Source organism: Bufo bufo, chromosome 1 (assembly GCF_905171765.1).
Source record: "Bufo bufo chromosome 1, aBufBuf1.1, whole genome shotgun sequence".
Lineage (NCBI taxonomy): Eukaryota > Metazoa > Chordata > Amphibia > Anura > Bufonidae > Bufo > Bufo bufo.
In genome coordinates, this window is record NC_053389.1 from 17,692,381 (window position 1) to 17,717,651 (window position 25,271).

The following is a 25,271-nucleotide window of genomic DNA, read 5'->3' on the forward strand; positions in this document are numbered from 1 at the left end:
ATAATATAAACTGTAACGCCACCCCGTGCATAAAACGGGGTAAACGCCAGCTACTAAAGACACCAATCTCCAAAACTGGAAACCATATGAATGCTGCAGACAGCCGAATAGGAAAAACCATATGAATGGTTTACAATCCTAGCAGTCGACTGGAACAGCATACAATCCCCCCAAGAACGAGACCAAGCTCTGTGTTGAGGGTAAAGCAGTGGACAGCCAGAGCTGTGTGTTTATTGTTCTTATATGCACATTCTTACACATTAGTACCACCCACAGGGTTTTGTAAAACAACCAGTAACCGCATGCAATACACTCAGACACTCCCACACAAAATCCCCCCTCTGCATGTGATACAATTACCTTACACAATGGGTTAATGTAATTATCACAGGCAGGAGAATACACAGGTTTTACACAATGTCTTCTGTCCTGGAGACAATTGGGAAGTAATCCAATTTATCTCCAAGGGCAGAGGCAAAACTTCATTAGCCACATGGTAGCAAAAGACAATCAAAGACATAAGAATATTTAACTGTGCAGCTATTGCATAAAACATAGACATTTTACATATCCCCAGATAGCTCCGGTCTGAGCACATATTATTAGGTGAATGGCAATCAGACTACACGAATACAGTTCAATTGCCATGGAGCCAAATTCTTTCACATAGTCTTTGCAGGGGAAAATCAAGCGTTTCAACATGGGGCCATAGTCTAAAGGAAGCAAGCGGGCAACCAGGCTTCTCCAATGCAATGTGGCGAGATTGGTCTTGTCGCATCTCTCCCCTTTTCCAAGCAGACTAACAGCGTATCTGACTTCCTGCCAGTCAGTGCCCTTGTTAGTCCAGCAGCCCACCCACAAAATAGAAACAGCAGTACAGCCTACCCACAATAAATGGTTACTATACCTGAGCAAGGGATAAACTTGTCCATGTCCAGGTGCCTCACCACGGCTGTGTGGGGAACTGGTAGACTGCCTTGGTGGGTTGCTGAGTGGGCAGAGACCAGCGGTACTCTGCCCTGGTGCCAGCGCTACCACAGAAGTAGCCTGGTTGGAGCCTGGTTGTTGGAGGGGGAGACCGACTGTCTCCCCTTTAGATACACAGCTCTGCTGTTGTAGGGAGAGACCGACTGTCTCCCCTTTAGATAGACCACCATGCTGCTGTGGGGGGAAAACAACTGTCTCCCCTTTGGCTAAACAGCCCTGTTTCCCAACTGGGGAATGGAGACTGGGCTCCCAATTCCCTGTAAATCACACGGCCGCTGGGGAATGGAGACTGGGCTCCCAATTCCCTGTAAATCACACGGCCGCTGGGGAATGGAGACTGGGCTCCCAATTCCCTGCAATTCACACTGCCAATAGGGAGAGGGGGTAACAAGCTCCTCTCCCATACATACTTCCAGCCTCTGGGGAGGGAAACCGACTGTCTCCGCTCCCAATACAGTGTCCTGTTGCTGGGGAAAGGAGACTGGGCTCTCTATTCCCTGTAGGACACTCTGCCGCTGGGGAATGGAGACTGGGCTCCCAATTCCCTGTAAATCACACGGCTGCTGGGGAATGGAGACTCCACCTATAAATGGCCCCATTTTAGAAACTACATCCCTAAAGGTATTTAAAACTGATTTGACAAACTTTATTAACCCTTTAGGTGTTCCGTAAGAATTAATGGAAAATGTAGATGAAATTTCAGAATTTCACTTTTTTGGCAGATCTTCCATTTTAATCCATATTTTCCAGTAACAAAGCAAGGGTTAACAGCCAAACAAAACTCAATATTTATTGCCCTGATTATGTTGTTAACAGAAACACCCCATATGTGGTCACAAACTGCTGTACGGGCACACGGCAGGGCGCAGGTGGAAAGGAACACCATATTGTTTTTGGAAGGCAGATTTCACTGGCATAATTTTAAGTTACCAAGTCACATTTAAAGACCCCCTGATGCACCCCTAGAGTAAAAACTCAAAAAATTGACCCCATTTTGGAAACAACACCCGTCAAGGTATTCAAAATTGATTTTACAATCTTTGTTAACCCTTTTGGTGTTCCACAAAAATGAAAGGGAAATGTAGATGTAATTTCAGAATTTCACTTATTTGTCATATTTTCCATTTTAATCCATTTTTTCCAGTAACAAAGCAAGGGTTAACAGTCAAAAAAACTCTATTTATTAGGATTAACTCAGAGATCATGTAATTGATTTGGCGACTACACGTGCTAGAAGGTTAACTAAATAAAAGTATAACTTTTATTGGATATATATTAAAATAGTTGGGGAAAATTATTATCATAGAAAGTAGTCCAATCCCCCTAATTTATCAGGGATAATTCACCAGGGTGTTTGCCAGCCAACTTGCAGGCACTGCTATCTCCCCAGGGACAAAATTGATGTGGGGAAGGAGGAATATATGAACAGACCAGACGGCAAAGGATGTCCAATAATTCCTCACCACATTGAGTGTATAATAGTGATGAGCGGCAGGGGCAACATTCAAATTCGCAATATTTTGCAAATATTTGGGCGAATATTCACCATATATTCGAGAATTCGCGAATTCATGATCTCCAGGCATTGTTTTCTTGAATGCGAAAATTCGCATAAAATTCGCATAAATATTCACATAAAAATTCGCATGAACTGGTATTTAAAAAAAAATCTAATATTCGCGATTACGAATATATTTAGCGATATTCTAAATATTCTCGAATTCTCGAAATGCCGATATTCGCGATTAAAATTTGCAATTCGAATATTCGTGATCAACACTAGTGTATAATAACACTATTGCCTAATGTGTGCCTGGACCTCAGTATGTCACTGATACTATTCACATACAGTTAGTAGACAATGGCCTCTCACTGACACGATCCCTCCTATGAGAGAGGTGAGAAAATCAGATAGACTTGCTGCAAGTGAGGCTATCTGACAGGTCTCTCTGTTTTCCTCTATGTATGTTGTTGTTTAGCAGGATCTCACCTCTCCTCAGGTGCCGCTCATTATCAGTGATGAGGCTCTATTTAGATCCGCCTCACACTGCTGACCATGCGGTTGATGGTTTCTGCTTGGAGTTGCTAGTGCTGGTTTGTCTTGGATCTCCTGCTGCTCCATACATCTCTAAGCTAAGTACTTGTTGCCTTCGCTGTTTCTTATTATCTGGTGTGTGTTGGTTCTAGGCCTCAGGGAGACTCAGGTTCCTTCATTCTGGAAGGAACCAGCTATCTCATCCCCTGCTACCTATCCTAGAGCTCGTCAGTTTTAGCAGGGCGTTAGGTATCCGGTGTATGAGTATTTCCACCATCAGGATCTGCTCCTACTGGCAGGAGTTAGGGAAAGGCCTAGGGATTACTAGGAGGTCACCATCCCTCTTCCTTAGCTTTTGAGGCCTAGATTGTTGTCTATTCGTTTTGGTGTGTATTTGGGTGTCCGGCAGTGATGGTCAGTTCGCAGGGTTCGCCAGCGAACACATGTGGGCTTCCATCCTTAGTAAGGTAGACTCTCCCGTCCGGCGATGCACAGGTAAGCCCTTACCTGTGCCTGTGCCGGGAGCCGGTCTGAAATCAAATGCGGTCACCGGGAGCAGGCAGTTCTGAGAACAGTCGCCGGGGGCCTTCATCGGGCTGTTCTCAGAACTGCCTGCTCCCGGCGAACGCATTTGATTTCAGACCGGCTCGCGGCACAGGCACAGGTAAGGGTTTACCTTTGCATCGCCGGACGGGTGAGTCTACCTTACTAAAGTTGGCAGCCCGCATGTGTTCGCTGGCGAACACTGCGGACTGGCCATCACTGGTGTCCGGTTCCCCTTAACCTGTGACATTATCAACCGCCTAAACCGTTATCCTTTGTTTTATCAGTGCAGCTATGGATACTGTTTCTGCACTGGTCGATCCTAAGCAGGAGCTGTCTTTGGAGGTGGCTGACCTCCGCACAGCCATTGCACCGTTTCAGAGACCACAGGCGGTTGGTTTCCACAGAGGGAACCTGGCCTGTCCTGAACCGAAGGTTGCTCTCCCGGATAGGTTTTCCGGGGGAAGTGACAACTTTGTTCGGTTCAGGAAATCGTGTAAATTATATTTCAGACTGCGTCCTAGCTCTTCTGGGGACGAGAGTCAGAGAGTGGGGATTATAATTTCATTGCTGAAAGGTGACGGTCAGTCTTGGGCTTTCTCTTTGCCGACTGGTTCACAATCCCTCCGGTTGGTAGATGAATTTTTCAGAGCTCTGGGACATATCTACGATGACCCTGATCGAGTTTCCCTGGCCGAATCTAAGTTGCGTTGCTTGCAGCAGGGAGAACGTTCTGCTGAGTCCTAGTGCTCTGAATTTAGGAGGTGGGCAACTGATACGGAGTGGAATGACCCAGCTCTCCGTAGTTAATTTTGTCAAGGACTGTCTGAGAACCTGAAGGACTCCTTGGCATTTCACTTAAATCCAGAGTCATTGGAGGCGGCCATGTCTCTGGTGGTAAATATTGATAGACGCCTGAGAGAGAGATCTAAAGTTCCTCTCGCTTGGGACGTATTATCATACAGGGAAGTGGTCTCTTCTGACACTCTGGGTAAAGAGACTCAAGCTCGTGTCTGGTGATGAGCCAATGCAATTAGGTCAGGTCACACCTGGACCAGGTCATAAAAACTTTAGGGTTAAGAAAAGACTTTGCTTTTTCTGTGGTCAAGGAGGACATTTTGTTAACGTATGTCCTTATGTTAAACATCAAGGTGAAAAGGGAAAAAAAGTCCTAATGTGTCTAGTCCTCTTCTCACTCTTGGTAGTGTGGATGGGGAAGTTGAGAATGTACTTTTAGGTTTTGGAAATATTATTAAAAAGGTGAATGTATCTTTTGTATTTCTGCCATGATTCAAAATAAAACTATTTTAAAACCAAAAAAAAAAAAAAAAAAAAAAAAATTTAAGATTTGCTTCTAAACTTCTAATCTTTCTAACGTCCCAAAAAAACAAAATGTCATTTTCAAAATGATCCAAACATGAAGTAGACATATGGGGAATGTGAAGTAATAACTATTTTGGAGGTATTACTATCTATTATAAAAGTAGAGAAATTTAAATTTTCAATATTTTTTCAACATTTTTGGTACATTTTTTATAAATAAAAATTATTTTTGTTTTTACTTATTTTTACCACTGTCATGAAGTACGATATGTGACGAGAAAACAATCTCAGAATTGCCTGTATAAGTAAAAGCGTTTTAAAGTTATTACCACATAAAGTGACACATGTCCGATTTGCAAAATATGGCCTGGGCAGGAAGGTGAAAACTGGCCTGGGGTAGAAGAGGTTAATACTGAGACAAAGTAATTCTATCTGTAAACTAACAGATTAAGGCTGAGTTCACACTTCAGTTATTTAGTGAGTTATTTCTATTAGTTATTGTGAACCAAAACTAGGTGCGGGTCAAAAACACAGAACAGATGTGGATCTTTCCATTAAACCTGATCTCTGTGTAGGCTTCACTACAGGTTTTGGCTCACAATAGCTGATGTAAATAACTGGTCAAATAACAAAAATGTAAACTCAGCCTAACTAGGATTGTGGCAGCAGTTCAACAAGATGTACACAGCGATATATTAGACCGCCCTTTAATACTGAGGGACAGTAATTCTACGAATAAACTAAGATTAACTGGAATTGTGGCAGAAGTTGAACAAGATGCACACGCCGATTACACTCAACCTGCATTGTCCTTGCATTCACCCTATGCTCTCCCTACAATCTCCTTATACTGTCTCTGCACTCTCCCTATCCAATATTCTTCTCATAATAGCTTTCTGCAACACTGTCCCTAGCACATAAGCGCTTGCCACATCTCTCCCTAAACTCAGCTCACAGTAAAATGGCAAAGACCCAGCGGGATGAGGGTTTAAAAGGCAACAAAGGGGATCGCTATCTGTAGACTGGCTAGCTGCATGGCATTATGGGTCATATCGCATTCCCAATCTTCTTATTTTCACTTTGCAACACATGCAGCAGCCATTTTAGAAAAAAAAATATTACAAAGAGAAAGTAATTTCAAATTTTTCGCTCAACACTAATTCTAACCATAAAAAGCAAATGACATTACTCTGTGCTCCTCTTACTAGACTAACTTCTACCTGATTCTGTATTCATTCTTCTATGCCTAAGCTCTTCCTTCTAGACCTGCCCTCTGTGTGGTCATTACTCTGTTTTTTTTTCCTTTTAGACCAGTCCTCTGCCTCCAACATGACCATGAGTTCCTTCTTCTACACTTAACCTTTGTCTTCTACATTACTCTGTACTTTTCCTTCCAGACTTTTCCATGTTCCTTCTAGATCAATGTGTGTTCCTCCGTGCAGATCTGTCTTCTGCCTACTTAATTTCTCTCTACTCTTGCTTCTAGACCTGTCCTTCACCTTCCACATAACTTTGTGCTCCTTCTTCTAGACTTATCCACTTACATCACCATTACGCTGTGCTCCTCCTTCTAGACCTGTTATCTTCCTTCCATGATTCCTGTGCTCTATATTCTACAGTTGTCTTCTTCCTTCTCCATTTGTCTGTGCTCTTCATTCTAGACCTGTCCTCCACTTTCTACATTATTTTGTGCTCCTCTTTCTAGATCTGCCCAGTACAGTATTTCTGTATTCCTGAATTTCATACCAACTGAACACTACTTGGTCTTTCACTATTATTCCACTTTCTCTTCTTTCTCTCCGGTCGTTGACATATATAAGGGCTCTGGTTTGAGACCACTACTCAAGACAGAGACACTTTTAATCTGATGGCTTTCAAATTTACCTCTGTTGCTCCATTTTTATAGACCAGGAATGTCTATCCTTGGAGTTACTATGTAGTAAGCCTACTTTTGCAGATATAGCAGCCTCCATTGCTCTAGAATAGCTTCCCACACAATTTCAAAGAGTGTCTAAAATGTCTTTGCATACTGTAGCATCGCTCAAATAATCAAATGGCTCAAACTGTGCTAAACAACCCCAAACCACTCCCTCCTCCCTAAATTTTACAGTAGGCACTACACACTCTAGTATTTATTATTCTCAAGGCATCTAAAGATTTCTACATTATCATGTGAAATGTGATTTATCACTGCAAAGAACATGTTTCCAGTGCCTTCTGCTAAAGCTCGGCATCGGTCATGATTATCTTATGTAGCTGCTGGACAATGGGCAATCATTTTATTAAAGCTCCTGTCACACAATTCATGTGTTGATGTCACTTCCATAGACCTTGACATGTCCATGACTTTCCTTATTTATTTTAAGTACTGAATTTACAAACTTTATAGTTACATTTTATTGCAATTTTAGGGCCCTTCGAGTCTTGGGTCCTACCTTTCCACCACTTTCCACACTCAGGCCCAAGGCTCTTTTTTCTATTCAACCCTCCCCCACCCCCCTCATGTGCCAGCCTTTTAGCTCTATACTCCCTTCCCCTTTGATTCCAGTTTTACCTTTTACCCACACTGGTGCAAGGACAACCTTCATTTGTTTCATTATGGTAAAATGTTTGCAGGCAGAGAACATCTAGCAAGTCAACAAGTCGGTATTGATTCAACTGAAACATTGACCCTTGTCTGCAGTGTTGAAGGCAACCCAAATGCTACTGTGGTCTGGGTAAAGGGGGAATTTGACATAGAGACATCTAATAATGGTCGTACGTCAGCAATGATAAATGTGATGCCATCAACAGCTAATGTCTACCGATGCTTGGCATGGAATACACTTGGGCTGAGTGAACAACGTATTCAAGTTTGCACAAAATGGGGTAAAACAAATTGATTCATTTCTATTAAATGTGTGTGTATATATATATATATACTGTGTGTGTGTATATACAGTATATACTGCATGATTAGAAAGCTAAATACATGTAAGCAATTTTTTTTTTTTTGATCAAATCTTTTTATTTGAAGACACGAAATCTCCATATTTTATGTTTTCCAACACATACAATAAGAACAACACAAAAAAAAAAAAAAAACCTTCGCAACCCCCCCTCCCCAAAGTCCAGGTGCAGTTCATCTTGGAATTATCTTGCAGCAAAGTTCAGTATATGATCAAACCCGCTCTCACACTCCATGCCATCCTTCTCATATACACTCCATTAATTTACCCAACTAGACCCAAGTAATGCGTGACCTATCATCTTCTTCTCTCACTCTACTGTACCTTCACACTTCACCCCTAAATAACCAAATGAAAATGGTCAATCCATGCATACCAAATTTTGTTAAACTTTTTGTTATTTCCCCTCTTCTGATACACATAACTCTCCAGTTTGATCAAATTGTGTACCGCCTCCACCACCTCCTGCACCTCCGGTGGGTCTTCAGCAATCCAACGGGATGCTATCCGCTTCCTGGCCTGATATAGAACACGCTGTATTGCCAACTTAACCTCCTTCAACCCTGAAATTCCACCAGTAAATCCCAGTACACATATTAGAGGTGATTGTTCAATCGCGACCCCATAAACCTTCTCGATGAGGTCCGCCACATCATTCCAGTATCTGCGCAACCGCGGACAGTTCCACATTAAGTGTACGAGGTCAGCGGACGCCATCCCACATCTAGGACATTTATCATCAGCACGAAATCCAATTTTATGCAGCATTTTCGGGGTTCTATATGCCCTATGAAGCAGCAGCAATTGTGAAACCCGATGGGCCTCACTTACCGCTACATCAGGGAAGTCAGCAAGCACTTTTTCCCATTGGTCCTCTTTCAATTCCGGTATATCCCTTTCCCATTTTCCAAACAGGTGCAATGGATTTTTTTTATTTATAGCGTCCATTAGGCTTAGATAGTGCAGCAATATCACTCCCCCAGAACCGCCCCCAGTAGCCGTGAGGTCAACAATCAGATGTTTCTTAGCGGGCAACAACTTCTCCCGTCGCTCCTGCACTTGTACAGCATGTCTCACTTGTAAATAAACATAAAAAAGAGCTTTAGGTAAGCTAAACTCCTTTTGTAGAGCAGTAAAATCTTTAAGGGATGTACCTACGAATAACTGACATAGTCTGTCCAGACCAAACTTCCCCCATGCCCTAGCGCTAGAGACCTTATTAAGTTCATAATACATAATATTTGGCCATATGGGAGTAAATTTCGTATATCCCGTAACACCTGCCATTTTCCTTGTCTTCCACCATACCTTATGAATCATGCCCAGCAACTCATACCTCCTCCCTATTTCCCTGAAAGTGCCGTCCTCTAACGCCGATAGAAGGCATCCCCTTTTTAACAAGTATTTAACTATTCTACCTGTTTTATTAACCTGTTCCTCCTCGCCCCAACCCCTAATGTGCTGCATTTGAGCCGCCAAATAATACACCATTGGATCGGGGACGCTCAATCCTCCCTGGGTCTTAGGTCTGCACAGGGTGCTCAGTTTTATACGGGGGATCCCTTTCTTCCAGATTAGATCCCTAAAAATGGCGTTCACCGTGTAAAACACCTTCATTGGAATCCACACAGGAGCATTATGCAGCACATACAGGAGCTGGGGCATAAGAATCATTTTAACCAAGTTTGTTCGGCCAACAATAGATAACGGAAGCTTAGCCCACGCCTGCACCTTCTTCCTGAATTTGTCTAGTAATGGCGCTACATTCAGATTTATATAGTCCCCACTATTTCTGGAGATCTGTATTCCTAGGTATTTGAAACTAGCCACAGTCTGCAACCCACCGGTCCTGACAAGATCCATAGAAACATCTCCATCCAGCGGCAACAGGACTGACTTAGTCCAATTAGTTTTCAGGCCCGAGATTTGTCCAAAGCCATCAATTATCTCCATTGCAGCTGGCAGGGACGCCTCCCAGTCGTCTAAAAACATAAGCAGGTCGTCTGCATATAACGCAACTTTTTCTGTTACTGACCCATATCTAAATCCTTTAACCCCGGTGGATGATCGTAGAGCCTCCGCCAAAGGTTCTATCGCCACCGCAAACAGTAGCGGCGACAACGGGCAGCCCTGCCTGGTACCCCTCTGCAATATGAACCCTTCAGATATGTATCCGTTTACCTGCACTCTGGCCGAAGGGCACGCGTACAACATTTTCACCCAATCGATAAAGACCGATCCTACCCCCATTTTTTCCAGTACCAGGAACAAGTATCGCCATTCCACACTGTCAAATGCCTTGGCCGCGTCGAGAGACGCGACCGCAGCATTCAAGGCGTGGACCTGGCCCACCTGAACATTTAAATGTAGTCTCCTAATATTTACCGCTGTCGACATATTTGGCATAAATCCTGCCTGATCTTTATTAATAAGTGAAGCAATGACTGAATTAAGCCTATTAGCCAGCATCTTTGCCAGCAACTTGACATCTGCCTGCAACAGTGAAATGGGCCTATATGATTCCGCTTCTATCGGATCCTTACCCGGTTTAGGTATTACAACTATGATCGCCTCATTCATTGTGTCAGGCAGTTTCCCCCTCCTCCTGGCTTCATTAAGCACCTCCAGTAACTGGGGCAACAGGATTGGGGCGAATTGTTTATAAACTTCTGCAGGCAGGCCATCACTTCCTGGGGCTTTATTATTAGCCATATCACCCAGCGCTATTTCCAACTCTCTCAAGGTGAAGGGGCCATCCAGAAGAGCTCTCTGGTCCTGATCTAGAGTGGGCATCCGTAGGGGACGGAGAAAATCTTTAATGTCGGCTTCCGTAGCCACAATTTTAGAGGAGTAAAGGTTTCGGTAAAACCCCGCCAATACTTGGGATATCCCATCAGTGTTCACCTGTACCGTACCATCCGTGTCGTGCAAAGCCGCCAAGTAATTAGAGGCCTGTTGCGCTCTAATGATCAGGGCTAGCAACCTACCCGCCTTTTCCCCTTCCTCATAGTACGTCTGCTTCAGAAAAAAACGTCTATTACGGGCATTGCGAAGTAGGCGGTCATCTAACTGTTGCTGCGCCTCTTTCCACTGAAATTCACTCTCTAGTGTAGGGTTATCCACATACTCGCTCTCAGCCACTTCCACCGCCGAAAGTAACTGTCTAGTTAGGGCACTATTCTCTTTTTTTTCGGCCATTAATTTTTGCAGCTAGCACCCCCCTCAGGAACGCCTTCATTGTGTCCCAAACTATTATTCTATCAGCTGACGGGAGATTATGTTCAAAAAATTCTTGTAAAGCATCCCTGACATCTGACAAATCGACCAGGACATTCAACCAATACGGGTTAAACCTCCACACATTAGCTCTGCGCGACACGGATGGCAACAATTGAAAAGTCGCCATAACCGGCGAGTGATCAGATATTTGTCTAGGCAGATATCTAATATCCTCCAGCAAACATCCCAATGCCTCATTGCCCAGAATAAAATCAATCCTGGACAAGGACCCATACGTGCTGGAGCGACAGGAGAACTGCCTAGTGTCTGGGTACCTCAACCTCCAGAAGTCTAATATGGATGCCTCCCTAAGCAGTCGGCCGAAGGGAGTGAGATCACTGCTGACAACCTGTGGAGAGACATGAAATTTATCTAGTGACAAGCAGGGTACATTGTTAAAATCGCCTAGCACAATGGTAGGCACCGTAGGCCTTTCCGCCATCAATTCTATAATTTTTTTCATCACCTGGGAGGAATACGGTGGGGGAATGTAAACTCCAATGATTACACACTCCACTGAGTACAGGGAGCCATGTATATACACGTATCTACCCTCTCTATCGATAACCTGGGAGGTACATGTAAATGCAACCGACCTGTGCACTAAGATGCTCACCCCCCTTGCATAGGCAGAGTAGGTGGCATGGAAGCAGTGACTGGCCCACCTCGGTGTAAGAATGCTAGTTTGTTCTGGTAACAAATGGGTCTCCTGGAGACAGCAAATCAGGGGCTGATACTTCCTCATGCCATCCAGCACTGCCCGTCTCTTGTTGGCCTCCTTAATTCCCCTAACATTCCAACTGAAAAAAGTCACCCTACTAGCCATTAGACTTAAACGACCATCTATGAGTGAGGCGGGTCTGGGTTTGATCCATCACCTCAACATATCTCATCTGCACTTCTTGTCCCACTCGGATAGCGGGTATCTGAATATTTCTGCACAACCTGGTTTCAAAACTAACATCATCCCCCAACATTTGGACAGAGACAAAGAAGACACACGAAACAGACAACAAAAGGACAGGAAACACAAAAGACAGACTAACACAAAAACACATACAACCGACCTGCACTCAATTAGACTACAACAAGGTCACCGGTGTGTCCAACAGGTCCCTGCTCACACTCCCAAAGGGACTGCAGGTTCAAAGAGTTAACCGTGTCAGAACCACCAGTTCCTCGGTACAGGTGAGACCTCTAGTGGCGAGGCGTAGCTGATTCTAGCTATCAGAGCTATGTATTGCCCAACAAGGTACTCAATACACAGGCTCCCGTCTCCTCACAACATCTCTCGATAAAACTGCCTGTTATGTGACGAACCCACAATAGTAATGATATTCATAGAACTCAATAGCATATGCCATATTCTCATATTAATCAACTAATAACAGAGACTTTAACCCTGCGCACATGACTGTCGTTACTCATAAACATCTTATCTCAGCCACACCATCCTTTCAGTCATGCACACTGAACTGCTATAATCGCCTATCATCCATCTTCTGCCTGCGGACCAGCATTCCTCAGACGATTTTCGTGGCTGTCCACCCATCGGAGAGCCTCCTTGGGATCCTCAAAGAAGTTGGTACGGCCTAAAGCGACTACCCGCAGCCGCTCTGGAAATAGCATTGAATAGGGGATGTTCAATCCACGCAGCCGTCCTTTTATGTCCAGGAACCGAACCTCCATGGAGTAGTCTGGAAACAATGACACCCTTTGACCGCCAATGGAAAGATCAGGTTGTTCGCGGGCTTTACGTAGAAGTATATCCCGGTCTCTATAGTGCAGAATCTTCATAAGAACCGGCCTTGGTGGAGCACCCGGCGGCAGCGGCCTAGTAGGGACTCTGTGAGCCCTTTCAACAGCAAAGAGAGGGGTCAGAGTCTCTTTTCCAAAAGTGTCTCTTGCCCATGCTTCAAAGTATTCAGTTGGGTTAGGTCCCTCCACCTTCTCCGGCACTCCCACTATCCTCACATTATTCCTCCGCGACCGATTTTCAAGGTCGTCCTGCTTAGCCAATAACATTGCAATCTGCTGCGTATGATCAGCGGAGGCTCTCTTAAGGGGGGGTATTACATCCTCCATTTCCCCCACTCGACCTTCCAGGGCCGTTGTACGGTCTGCCAGCCGTTTCAAATCATGCCGCACTATGGACACATCTTCCTTTATGGAGCCTACTTGCATCCTCAGGGCCGTCAGCGACTTTCCACACTGCGTTATAGCTTTTAACACATCTTTTAGAGTTGGCTCCTCTATATCTGAGTCTACATTATCTATGCCTTCTGTATCAGCGCATAGCCGCAGTGCCTCATACCTGTTAGAGCTGCGGGGAGACATATCCGGCTCCCTGTCTTCCTCTCCCCCACGGTCAGGGTCGGGCTGAGACGGTGGTCTGTCTCGCCTCCCGCTCGTATCAGGTAAGTCCAAGGGGTCTGTTATGTGCGCAAACTTCCCCAGTTTGGCAGCCGCATCTCGCAGTATGTCTTTCGCGCGGTCACTGCGTCGCGGCGTGTCAGGCCCGGCGCCATCTTGCAGATCCCTGCATTGGCCTTTAGAATCTTTCTTTGGGCCCATTTCGGCACGCAGAATGACCGCAAAGTTCTTAAACTGGAGCGGGCAGACGGCAGCAGCTCCGAGGCTACAGTTTAGGCAAAAAAGCCTGCGGATTTAGAGGGTTCTTTACAGGATAAACTGTCGAGACGAGCGGGAGCTTCACTTAGCACGTCCGCTCACATCCTCCGCTGGCCACGCCCCTCACATGTAAGCAATCTTAGATTATTTATTTTATGGTATACTGGAAATTTTCTAGAGTAGACTGCTGAACCAGATTTGTTAAGAATTTTACAAAAATCTGTCCAACAAATGAATCAAAAGATTTTCTGTTTTCAGTGCCGTTTTACCTGCTTTACTGTCCATGTTGGTGGGCAGAACCATGAGGGAGGAAGAAGAATCACTGGGAGGAAGTGGGGAGGAGGGCTCACCCTGATATGGCTCAGCCAATCAGGGGGAAGCAGGCAGGATGCTGCCTGTGTAGAAGGAGCAGACATTATTCAGCATTGTTCTTCCTGCAATCTGGCAGGAAGTTGTGCTGTGGCTCTGAGCTAGGGACAGTATAAAAAGATTATAGGGAGAGAATAGGAGGTGTATTTGGTAATTTGGGGTATATTAAAGGGCATCTGTCAGCAGATTTGTACCTATGACACTGGCTGAACTGTTGCATGTGCGCTCGGCAGCTTAAGGCTCTGCTCTCTCTGCCTTTTTATTGACAGGGCTAGATGTGATGATATTTTCACTACCTGGCCCTGACAGTCAAGGTGGAGAGGGTGCGGCAGTTGCAGAGAGAGCAGAGCTGAAAATTTAAAATATTTGAAAGTAGATTCTCCTAAAATAGGTAGATAGTTGTCATTTAGTAGAATTGAAAAAAGACACAAGTCCATCAAATAAACCCATCAGAGGATGGCAAAATACCCCTATGAAGCAAATGACAATTGCCCCAAATGAAGGGAGAAAATCTTTCCTTTCATTATACTTGTTAGAGATGAGCGAATAATTGAAAAGTTCGATTCGGCTGATTCGCCGAATTTGACAAAAAAATTTATGCAATAGCGCCTCCCCCATCATTGTACCCCTCAGATGCCGCGTTCATACATGATTGCGGCATCTGAGTGTAAAAACAGTGTAAAATTAACAATAAAAATATTAAATCAAACTTACCGCCTCTATTTGCTCACGACGGGCTGGCCGCCACCATCTTGCTTGAAGATCTGGAGCTAAATCTCGGCCGGCGTGGTGACGTCACCACACACGGGATTTCGACCGAGATCTTCAATCAAGATTGAGGCTGGCAGCCCGTCGCAAGCAAATGGAGGAGGTAAGTTTGAATTTTTTAGTTTGTTACACTATTTAAGGCTAAATTGACTCACTGACACTGACACTGAGCACAAGGAAATTCGACTTCGAGGCGAATCGAATTTGTCGTGAAATTTGGATCGAATTCCACTCTGTGGGATTCGATTCGCTCATCTCTAATCACATTAACTGGTGGCAGGGATTTCCACAGTCTCCCTGCTCTTACAGGAAAGAATCCCCACCTTTGTTGATGTGAAATCTTACTGAAGCCCTCTTGGTATAAAAAGACTATTAGAAAGATCACTGTGCTGTTTATTGTAAATGTGTGCATTTGTACATAAAAAAGTAAGAAACACTATAAAAAGGTAAGAAAAATTATATTTTTCTAGATTTTGCTAGACCAACAAATAGTTATACAGTATGTGCAGTGAAGTCTACAGCACACCTCTCCCTCCATGTGGGACAGCACTCAGTGTGTCATGATCTACACTTTGGGTTGTCCTCCTGGATAGGGATGAGTGCACCCGTGGAAGTTCGGGTTCACTGGGTTCGGTCAAACTTCAGGTCAAAGATCAGGTTCAGGACCCAAACTTGACCCCGAACCCCACTGAAGTCAATGGGGACCCAAACTTCACTTTATTATTTTCTGTTATAACATGGTTATATCTGAAAGTAATAGCATTCTTAAGACAGAATGCAAAAGAATATGGCCATTTAGGGGTTAAAAATCCTCTCATCCACTTGATCGCGCTGCAGCTCCTTCTATCTTCACTGAACAGGACCTGCGATATGTGTGATGATGTCACCACACGGGAGAGCGCAGTGACGCCATTGTGTACGTTGCAGGTCCTTTGGCAGGTCCTGCTGAATGAAGATAGAAGAATCTTCTGCAGCGCAATCAAGTGGATGAGGTGAGTTTTTTTTTGTTTGTTCAGTCAAACTTCAGGTCGAAGATCAGGTTCAGGACCCAAACTTGACCCCGAACCCCACTGAAGTCAATGGGGACCCAAACTTCACTTTATTATTTTCTGTTATAACATGGTTATATCGGAAAGTAATAACATTCTTAAGACAGAATGCAAAAGAATATGGCCATTTAGGGGTTAAAAATCCTCTCATCCACTTGATCGCGCTGCAGCTCCTTCTATCTTCACTGAACAGGACCTGCGATATGTGTGATGATGTCACCACACGGGAGAGCGCAGTGACACCATTGTGTACGTTGCATGTCCTTTGGCAGGTCCTGCTGAATGAAGATTGAGGTTTTTTTCTGTTTGTTTTTTTAACCCCTAAATGGCCATATTATTTTGCATTCTATCTTAAGAATGCTATTATTTTCCGAAATAACCATGTTATAACAGAAAATAATAAAATCACCCGAACACTGAACCCGAAGCCGGACTTCAGTGGAAAAGTCCAGGTTCAGGTCTTGCAAAGTTCGTTATGAACCTGAACTTTGCAGTTAAGGTTCGCTCATACCTAGTCCTGGACCTTTTAGACAAATTATGATGTCATGCCTATTAGTGGACACATTATGTAGGGGAATCAGAATGGAGAGCATCATAACTGGAAACAATGATGAAGTTCTATTGTAGAGGTGCCAGAAAATATTGTTGTTATTATTATTATTATTATTATTATTATTATTATTATCTTTGTAGCTTGTATAACTGCAACCATGGATTTGACCGTCATTATTGGGATGGCTATTGGCAATGTTGGTGCCCTCATCATAATTTTTGTGGGATCCTGTTTCTGTATGAAGCAACGCATGAAGAAAAAGCAGTTAGGTAAGGGAGTGCACAATATTACTGCCCGGACAACGGGGCTCTCCTGTGTTCTGTCTGTATAAAATGCTGTAAATAGGTTGCTGGATGTGTACAGTATATGTAGGACGTCCACTCTGTACATGTACATAAGGTAAAGAGATATTTTGAAGGCATCCTAAAGATCCCTATCTACATGCATTTGAGTAAATGACTAGGTGGAAGAATGTTTTCTCTATTTAGATATACAGTAACATTTTGAAAATTGCCTTCACTAAGCAGACATAACATACTGATAGGGAACTTAGATTGCGAGCCCCATTGGGGACAGCTTGACGCTAATGTCTGTAAAGCGCAGCAGAATATGTCAGCGCTGTATACTGTAAGTGCATAAAAGGATAAAGGTTAATTTTGTTCCTCCTCCTCCCGGGCTGCTGCTGCTCCTTTCCATATTCTTCCAATTGCTTCAAGATTTTCCTCATCTATGCATCCAATTCTGATTTCTACTTATGAAATTTGTTTTAGGGTCAGAAGCTAATCAAAAGTGACTGACACAGCAATGCCAACCGCATAAAATATTCTGCTTCCCATAAGTAATATAGACTATGAGACATCTCAGAGGGCTTCCACATTCCACCTTTCATATTCTGAGACATCAGTTTTGTGCTTTTGAATGGCCACAAATCTCATTACATCAAGGTGATATCCTAATAAGACGACCACCAGCCTCACCCTGTATTACAGCACTTGGGTGACACAGAGTAGGATCTCTTGCCTTTAGGGCAAGGCATGGGTGCATATACTCAGGGGCGTAGCTAAAGGCTCATGGGCCCTAGTGCAAGAGTTCATCTTGGGCCCCCCCCTTCCCTCAGTGCTTTGTGGCCAGGGGCAGGGAAGCACGAATCTTTGTGCTGCCCAAGGCAAAAATTGAAATAGCACCCCCCCATGCCCAGGGCCGTCTTTAATATTGATTGGACCCTGGGCAAAAATTTACTTGGGCCCCCTGGATACCGCCTTCCCACACCTTTAGCAGGCAATCACGCCCTCCACCACAACACACACACAAAAAAAACACACATCTGGTAGAGTACAGTGAATGACTGTAAATACTTCCAGTTCTGAAGACTCCAGCGGCTCAGGATCAGTGCTCTGGGCAGCTGGGCTCAGGCTGGAAGTGGGCACCGCTCTGCAGGAAGGAGACCAGGGCTCGGCTCACCCTAGTGTTACAGTGCACCCCAGCACCCAACAATATGCAGTATAGCACCCTATAGTATACAGCAACCCACAGTATGCAGTATAGCACCCTATAGTATACAGCACCACACAGTATGCAGTATAGCACCCCACACTATACAGTACCCCACAGTATATAGTAGAGCAGTATAGCAGCCCACAGGATACAGCACCTCACAGTATACAGTAGAGCACCTCACCGTATACAGCACCCCAAACTATACATGATACAGCACCCCATACTATACAGCCCCCCACACTATACAGTACAGCAGTACAGCACTCCACAATATACAGCACCCACAGTATACAGCCCCCCACAGTATACAGTACAGCAGTATAGCACTCCACAATATACAGCACCCACACTATACAGTATACAGCCCCCCACAGTATACAGTACAGCAGTATAGCACTCCACAATATACAGAACCCACAGTATACAGTATACAGCCCCCCACACTATACAGTACAGCAGTATAGCACTCCACAATATACAGCACCCACAGTATACAGTATACAGCCCCCCACAGTATACAGGCCCCCACAGTATACAGGCCCCCACACTATACAGCACCCCACTATACAGTAGTTTACAGTAAATTAGCATAACAGCCCCTGTCACCTTTTTCTGATGTAATCTTCACACAAAAAAGCTCCACAGTTAAGGCAAACTTCTACAGCAACACTCCTGGTAGGACCTTGATGACCTCATAGCCATGTGACCAGTAATATTGCTAGGTTACTGGTCACATGGTGATGATGTCATCTAAGGTCCTAGAGAATCACAGCTCTCACAGTACGCTGCCTGGAGTGCCGGCAGCACCCCCTGTGTAGCTGACAGCCTGATATCAGGGCAGTGGCAAGCAGGGCTTAAGGCCTTGGGCCCTCCAGGAGCAACTGGACCCAGGGCAGCTGCCCCTTTTGCCCCTTGTTAAAGACAGCCCTGCCCATGCCAAGTTCTTGACCTAACCCCTTCTCTCCAGCCAGACGTGTAACTTGACCAGCATGCACTTTCTATAATGCTGGTGTCTTCTTATGCAGCACAAGGGGCTTTGGGCCCCCTCAGGTTCCTGGGCCCGGTAGCGACTGCTACCTCTGCACCCCCTATAGCTACGCCCCTGCATATACTGTATAACATTTTCCAATTGGGGCCATTATTATACTAGATTTCTCCTGTGTTGGCTACTGCGGGTGAAACATCTGACCATCTACATCTGATACGTTAGAAAATGTGCTGCATGAACATGCAACTGATTACATTTTCTACTTGTTTTCTAGTGAAGAAACCCACAAACCCCAGGAAACAAAGAAAAGAATCCACATATCAGGCACAAGACAACAGTGGGAATGTACGTATTACTGATAGCTGTTCTGTTCCAAAGCTGAGCTACTTGCCTAGAAAGTCTTTAGGTGCAAGCGATGTTTCCCAGTCGTACGTAAAACAGAATTATTACTGTGCAGTACTTTACAATCTCCCATTTGGTTTGGTGGGAAACATCAAAAGCAAACAGTCTTGTATATACCTAGCAGATACAATAGGGGTCCTAGAGGCATGGCTTCACCTGGTCAATATCACATTAGTTTGGAAGGCTTCCGCTGCAGCAGGCTCACTCATAGCCAAGTCTAAGCAGTCTAAACTGCATCCTCTTTTTTCTAAAAAAATTAATAAAATAAAATAATATATACCGCATTTATAATGATATACAGTTTATTGATACATACTGTATATATATCTCAATACAGTTTTTTACAATGGCCAGGATTGAATGTTGCTGCAAAATAAGTCCTGCATGTGATCAATAGTGACCATAGAATGATCACAAGAGGCTCTTTGCTCATGTCCCCATGTTTTCTTGTGACTGGACCAAGAACTGGAGAACTCATGTGTAGTCAGCACCTGATACCAAGAAAAGACCAGAGGACAGTCTGTATAATAATCCTGCTGCTAGTGCACACCAAATTTTGCCCTAACAGCATCTGTTGGCATAGTGACAAAAGAAAATGTACTAGCATCTGTTAGCACAGTAGGCAGGAAGCACACATGGTGAGCCCAGACTGGAACCCAAGCAGCTTTTCCTGTCTACTTGCAGTGCAAGCCCTAAGCGCAAGTCCGCAACTGGTCAACGTTCCCTGTTCAGCTAAGTGCAAGAGAGACAGACACAGAGACGCAACCACAAAGAAAAGGGTTGTACGAAAATAGGTCAAAACCAGGAGGACAATACAGTACAAAATCACAAGATGGAGGGTAGTCAAAATAGCCAAGCCAAAATCAGAACCAGACGGTATCACAGTACTAAATCACAAGACAGAGGAGGTCAGAGGCAAACCAAGGTCAATAAACTAAACAATCCAAAACATGCAAAGACAGAACCAGGCGCATAGCAAGGGAGTAAACCTATAACTTTCAAGGATGAATTGCCAGCATGGGATTTAAATAGAGCACCGAGTCCCAGGATCAGAACCTGATAGGTCCATGACTCCATTAGTCAGACACAGGACACAGGAACAGAACAGCTGAATAATCAAGACCTGCTGGTTTTCCTCATGCACATGCCAACTGTGGAAACAGCATTGCGTTCTGTAGCTAGAGATGCTGTCATGTCACAAGAGGGCGTGACTTTGCAGCGCATCTCTCCCGGCGTAGTCACACTGAAGCTGGAGATCTCACCGCTGGAGCCTGAATAGGTAAGTTATTGTCAGTATACTAATATACAGTATCTGTAGTCTAAAATGTATAATTGTAATCTCTTAGGCCCCTTTCACACGGGCGAGTATTCCGCGCGGATGCGATGCGTGAGTTGAACGCATTGCACCTGCACTGAATACCGACCCATTCATTTCTATGGGGCTGTTCACATGAGCGGTGATTTTCACGCATCACTTGTGCGTTGCGTGAAAATCGCAGCAAGCTCTATAATGTGCGTTTTTCACGCAACGCAGGCCCCAAAGAAGTGAATGGGCTTGCGTAAAAATCGCAAGCATCCGCGAGCAAGTGCGGATGCGGTGCGATTTTCACGCACGGTTGCTAGGAGACGATCGGGATGGAGACCCGATCATTATTATTTTCCCTTATAACATGGTTATAAGGGAAAATAATAGCATTCTGAATACAGAATGCATAGTAAAATAGCGCTTGAGGGGTTAAAAAAATATATATATTTTTTAACTTAACTTAGTCCACTTGATCGCGCAGCCCGGCATCTCCTTCTGTCTCCTTTGCTGAACAGGACCTGTGGTGACGTCACTCCGGTCATCACATGATCCATCACATGATCCATCACCATGGTAAAAGATCATGTGATGGATCATGTGATGATCGGAGTGACGTCACCACAGGTCCTGTTCAGCAAAGGAGACAGAAGAAGATGCCGGGCAGCGCGATCAAGTGGACTAAGGTGAGTTAAATTTTTTTTATTTTTTTTTAACCCCTCCAGCGCTGTTTTACTATGCATTCTGTATTCAGAATGCTATTATTTTCCCTTATAACCATGTTATAAGGGAAAATAATACAATCTACACAACCCCGATCCCAAGCCCGAACTTCTGTGAAGAAGTTCGGGTTTGGGTACCAAGCATGCGCGATTTTTCTCATGCGAGTGCAAAACGCATTACAATGTTTTGCACTCGCGCGGAAAAATCGTGCGTGTTCCCGCAACGCACCATCACATTTTCCCGCAATGCCCGTCTGAAAGTGGCCTTAAAGGAGCACTAAATCTAGAAATCAATGCTAAAAATAAACAAGAAATATAGCTGCCCTCGCTCAATTCAATCTGTAGCACTTTCAGCATGATCCTGACACACACATTCTTGTAGAAATCTTGCAGAGAATCTGTTAATCTATTGTTGACCTGCTCCATCCCCAGCTGGAGAATTAAACCAGCTGTCACCTTTCCTTGCATTCAGGTATTCGGTTCTACTTGCATCGTAATAACAGTTCTGGAGCCTCTGTTCATCTGACTTTATGCTGTACTACTCATCTCTTATTCCTACCAGAAGTTCATGAATGAATTCCCAACATTTTTCAATGAAGGTCAATCTAGGAGTTGCCAGTTGGATGGATGCCCCTTCACAGTCTGACACTGTCCAATCAGTTCTACCAGTGGCAGACCTCAGATACACACCTCAATTAGTAATGCCTAAATGGAGCTTCATTAAAAACGCCTAGAAATTCATTCAAAAGTTCTAGAAGGAATAAAAGAGCAATGTGTTAATGTCAATGAAACAACATAGAGTAATAGGAATAGACAGGGATGAGCGAACCCGAACTGCAAAGTTCCCGGACCCGAACGCAGACCTTTTCACTAAAGTCCGGGTTCGGTGTTCAGGTGATTTTATTATTTTCCGTATAACATGGTTATATCAGAAAATAATAGCATTCTTAAAACAAAATGCAAAACAATATTGCCATTTAGGGGTTAAAAAGCCTACCTCACTTCATCCACTTGATCGCGCTGCAGCAGCTTCTGCTATCTTCACTGAACAGGACCTGCCAAAGGACCTGCAATGTCGGCCATCATGCATGTCGCAGGTGCTTTGGCGGGTCCTGTTCAGTGAAGATAGAAGAAGCTGCTGCAGTGCGATCAAGTGGGTGAGGTGAGTTGTTTTTTTAACCCCTAAATGGCCATATAGTTTTGCATTCTCTCTTTAGAATGCTATTATTTTCCGATGTTATAACACAAAATAATAAAGTGAAGTTCAGGTCCCCATTGACTTCAATGGGATTCGGGTCAAGTTTGGTCAAGTTCGGGTCCCGAACCTGAACTTTGACCTGCAGTTTGGCCAAACCTGGCGAACCCGAACTTCCACGGGTTCGATCATTCCTATAGATGGTCCATAATTGTCATTACATAAGTAATACAAGTAGTTACTAAAAAACAGAGGAGGGAGGCTCCTGGTGCATCTATTGGTAGCACAGCATGTTATTACACAGTGAGGAGTAGAAGGATGGGCATGCTCCTGGATCACAGAAAGAGGATTTCTTATATTTTTTCAGTATTAGGGCTTATTCACACGAATGTGTGAAGCCGTGCCCATGCTGTGGACAGCAAATTGCGGTCCGCAATGCACGGGCACCATCCGTGGGGCAGCCACTTGGGGATCGTGGACTCATTCACTTGAATGGGTCGCGATCCCTCCGTTCCGCAAAAAGATAGAGCGTGTTCTATCTTTTTGCGTTGAGGAAGCACGGAACGGAACCCCAGGGAGCACTTCATAGTGCTTCCGTAGTGTTCCGTTCAATGCTTCCGTTCCGCATCTCCGGATTTGCAGACCCATTGAAGTGAATGGGTCTCCATCCGTGCTGCGGAATGGCCACGGAACGGTGCCCGTGTATTGCGGATCCGCAAATGTGGTCCGCAATACGGAAACGGGCAGCACACGTTTGTGTGAACGAGCCCTTAACAGAAATATTAGACATAGCAGGACCAAGTAAATTGAGTAGATAAAAAAGAGAAGACTATGGATTTTTTTTGCTGCGCATTCTCTGTGTTTAAGAGAATAAAATAAATAAAATAAAATGGTTTTAAAGGATGTATTAAAATGGTTGATGGACAATGACAAAGTCTTGATTATCTAGTAAAATATAAAAATATACATTTTCTTGTACATGACATAAAAACAAACATCTACTATTATCAGTCATGCAATAACCTGAAGAGTTCACGTAACAGGTTACTCAGTGTGAAATGTAAATAGTATGAAAAGTTAAAATAAAAATGCCCAAATTTTTTTTTTTTCTATATTTGCGCCACTAAGATAGAGTTATAGGGCCAGATTTATCATTCCTCTGACAGCTCACTCATGTATGGCTAACGTCAGTTTTAGCCAAGTCAAATTTATGATCGGCCCTTTAAGACCGTAATAAATGTGGTTTGACGGTAGCTTATCCGTCAGTAAGCAGCTTTACAAAAGTCGCACATCTTTACTAAAAAGTCGCACGTCTTTACAAAAAAGTCGCATGTTCTATTAAAAAGTCTCATAAAATAAGCATGGTCCTCACTGGAGTGAAATTGCTAAATATTGACTGGTACTTAATTAACAGAAATTGCAGACAGTATTTAGCCTCTAATTGTGTGTTTCTTTTATTCAATTTTTATTATCCAGGAAGAAAATATCTACTGCAACACTTTGGCATAATAATAATGAAGACCTCCATGATGTTACTTCCAATTTCTTGCAGCAACATAAAATAGTCATTATTAGGCCTCATGCACACGACCGTTGTTTTATTCCGTGTCTGTTGTTCTGTTTTTTCGTGATTTTCTGCGGACCCATTGACTTTCAGTGGGTCCATTGAAAACTTGGCTAATGCACCGTTTGTCATCCGCGTCCGTGATCCGTGGTTTCAGTCCGTCAAAAAAATATAACCTGTCCTATTTTTTTCACGGAAAACGGTTCGCGGACCCATTCAAGTCAATGGGACCATGAAAAAACGCGTGCGTTGTATGGCAAACTTGACTTAGACTTTTTTTACTTTCCTCCATGTCTGGTGATCCTCCAAAAATAAAGGAAGAGACACGGAAACAAAAACGGAAACGGATTACGGAACAGCGGAACCCCATTTTGCAGGACGGAACACAACAACGGCCGTGTGCATGAGGCCTTACTGGAATCAAACCTGCACCACTGTTTCCACAGCTAGTGGAAAACTAACACTCCCAGTAAAACTTGATTTAGGCCTCATGCACACGACCGTTTTTCGGGTCCGCATCCGAGCCACAGTTTTTGCGGCTTGGGTGCGGACCTATTCACTTCAAACAGGCAGAGGTGAAGACCTTAAGTGATTATCGCCCGGTGGCTCTCACTCCTATTGCTATGAAGTGCTTTGAACAACTTGTCCTCAGGCACATAAAGAGCAAGATCTGCACCTCCATGGGCCAATACCAGTTAGCTTACCGAGCACATAGGTCGGCTGAGGATGCTGTCTCACTTACCCTTCACACCTGGAGCAGAGAGACAGCTATGTGCGGATGCTGTTCATTGATTACAGCTCGGCCTTTAACACCATCCCTCCCAACAAGTTGGCAACGGAACTGAACAACTTGGATCTCAGCTCACACCTGTGCAACTGGATACTGGATTTTCTTACAAAAAGACCACAAGTCGTACGCATGGGCAAGCACTTCTCTTCATCCTTAACACTAAACACTGGGGTACCGCAAGGCTGTGTGTGGAGCCCTCTCCTTTACTCCCTCTTCACAAATGACTGTACACCTATTCACAATACCAATACCATTATAAAATTTGCAGATGACACGACCGCGATAGGCCTGATATCCAACAATGATGAAACAGCCTATAGGAAAG

General features: G+C 44.1%; 1 protein-coding gene across 2 annotated transcripts in view; it reads left to right on the forward strand.

The window, feature by feature from the left end:
• LOC120991941 (sialic acid-binding Ig-like lectin 13) overlaps positions 1-24,715 on the forward strand; it is an 82,553-nt gene extending 57,838 nt beyond the window's left edge. Inside the window, exons 8-12 of one of the 2 annotated variants that reach the window (XR_005776873.1) lie at positions 7,505-7,756; positions 16,626-16,754; positions 19,245-19,315; positions 24,069-24,163; positions 24,568-24,715. Coding sequence is in view for 1 of the 2 variants with exons in the window: in XM_040420676.1 (XP_040276610.1) it covers positions 7,505-7,756; positions 16,626-16,754; positions 19,245-19,315; positions 24,069-24,101 (485 nt within the window). In the remaining variant the exon portion in view is untranslated. Of the gene's footprint in view, positions 1-7,504; positions 7,757-16,625; positions 16,755-19,244; positions 19,316-24,068; positions 24,164-24,567 lie in introns of those variants that run through there. The other variant, XM_040420676.1, reaches the window with a different exon arrangement.
• The last annotated feature ends 556 nt before the right edge of the window (positions 24,716-25,271 follow it).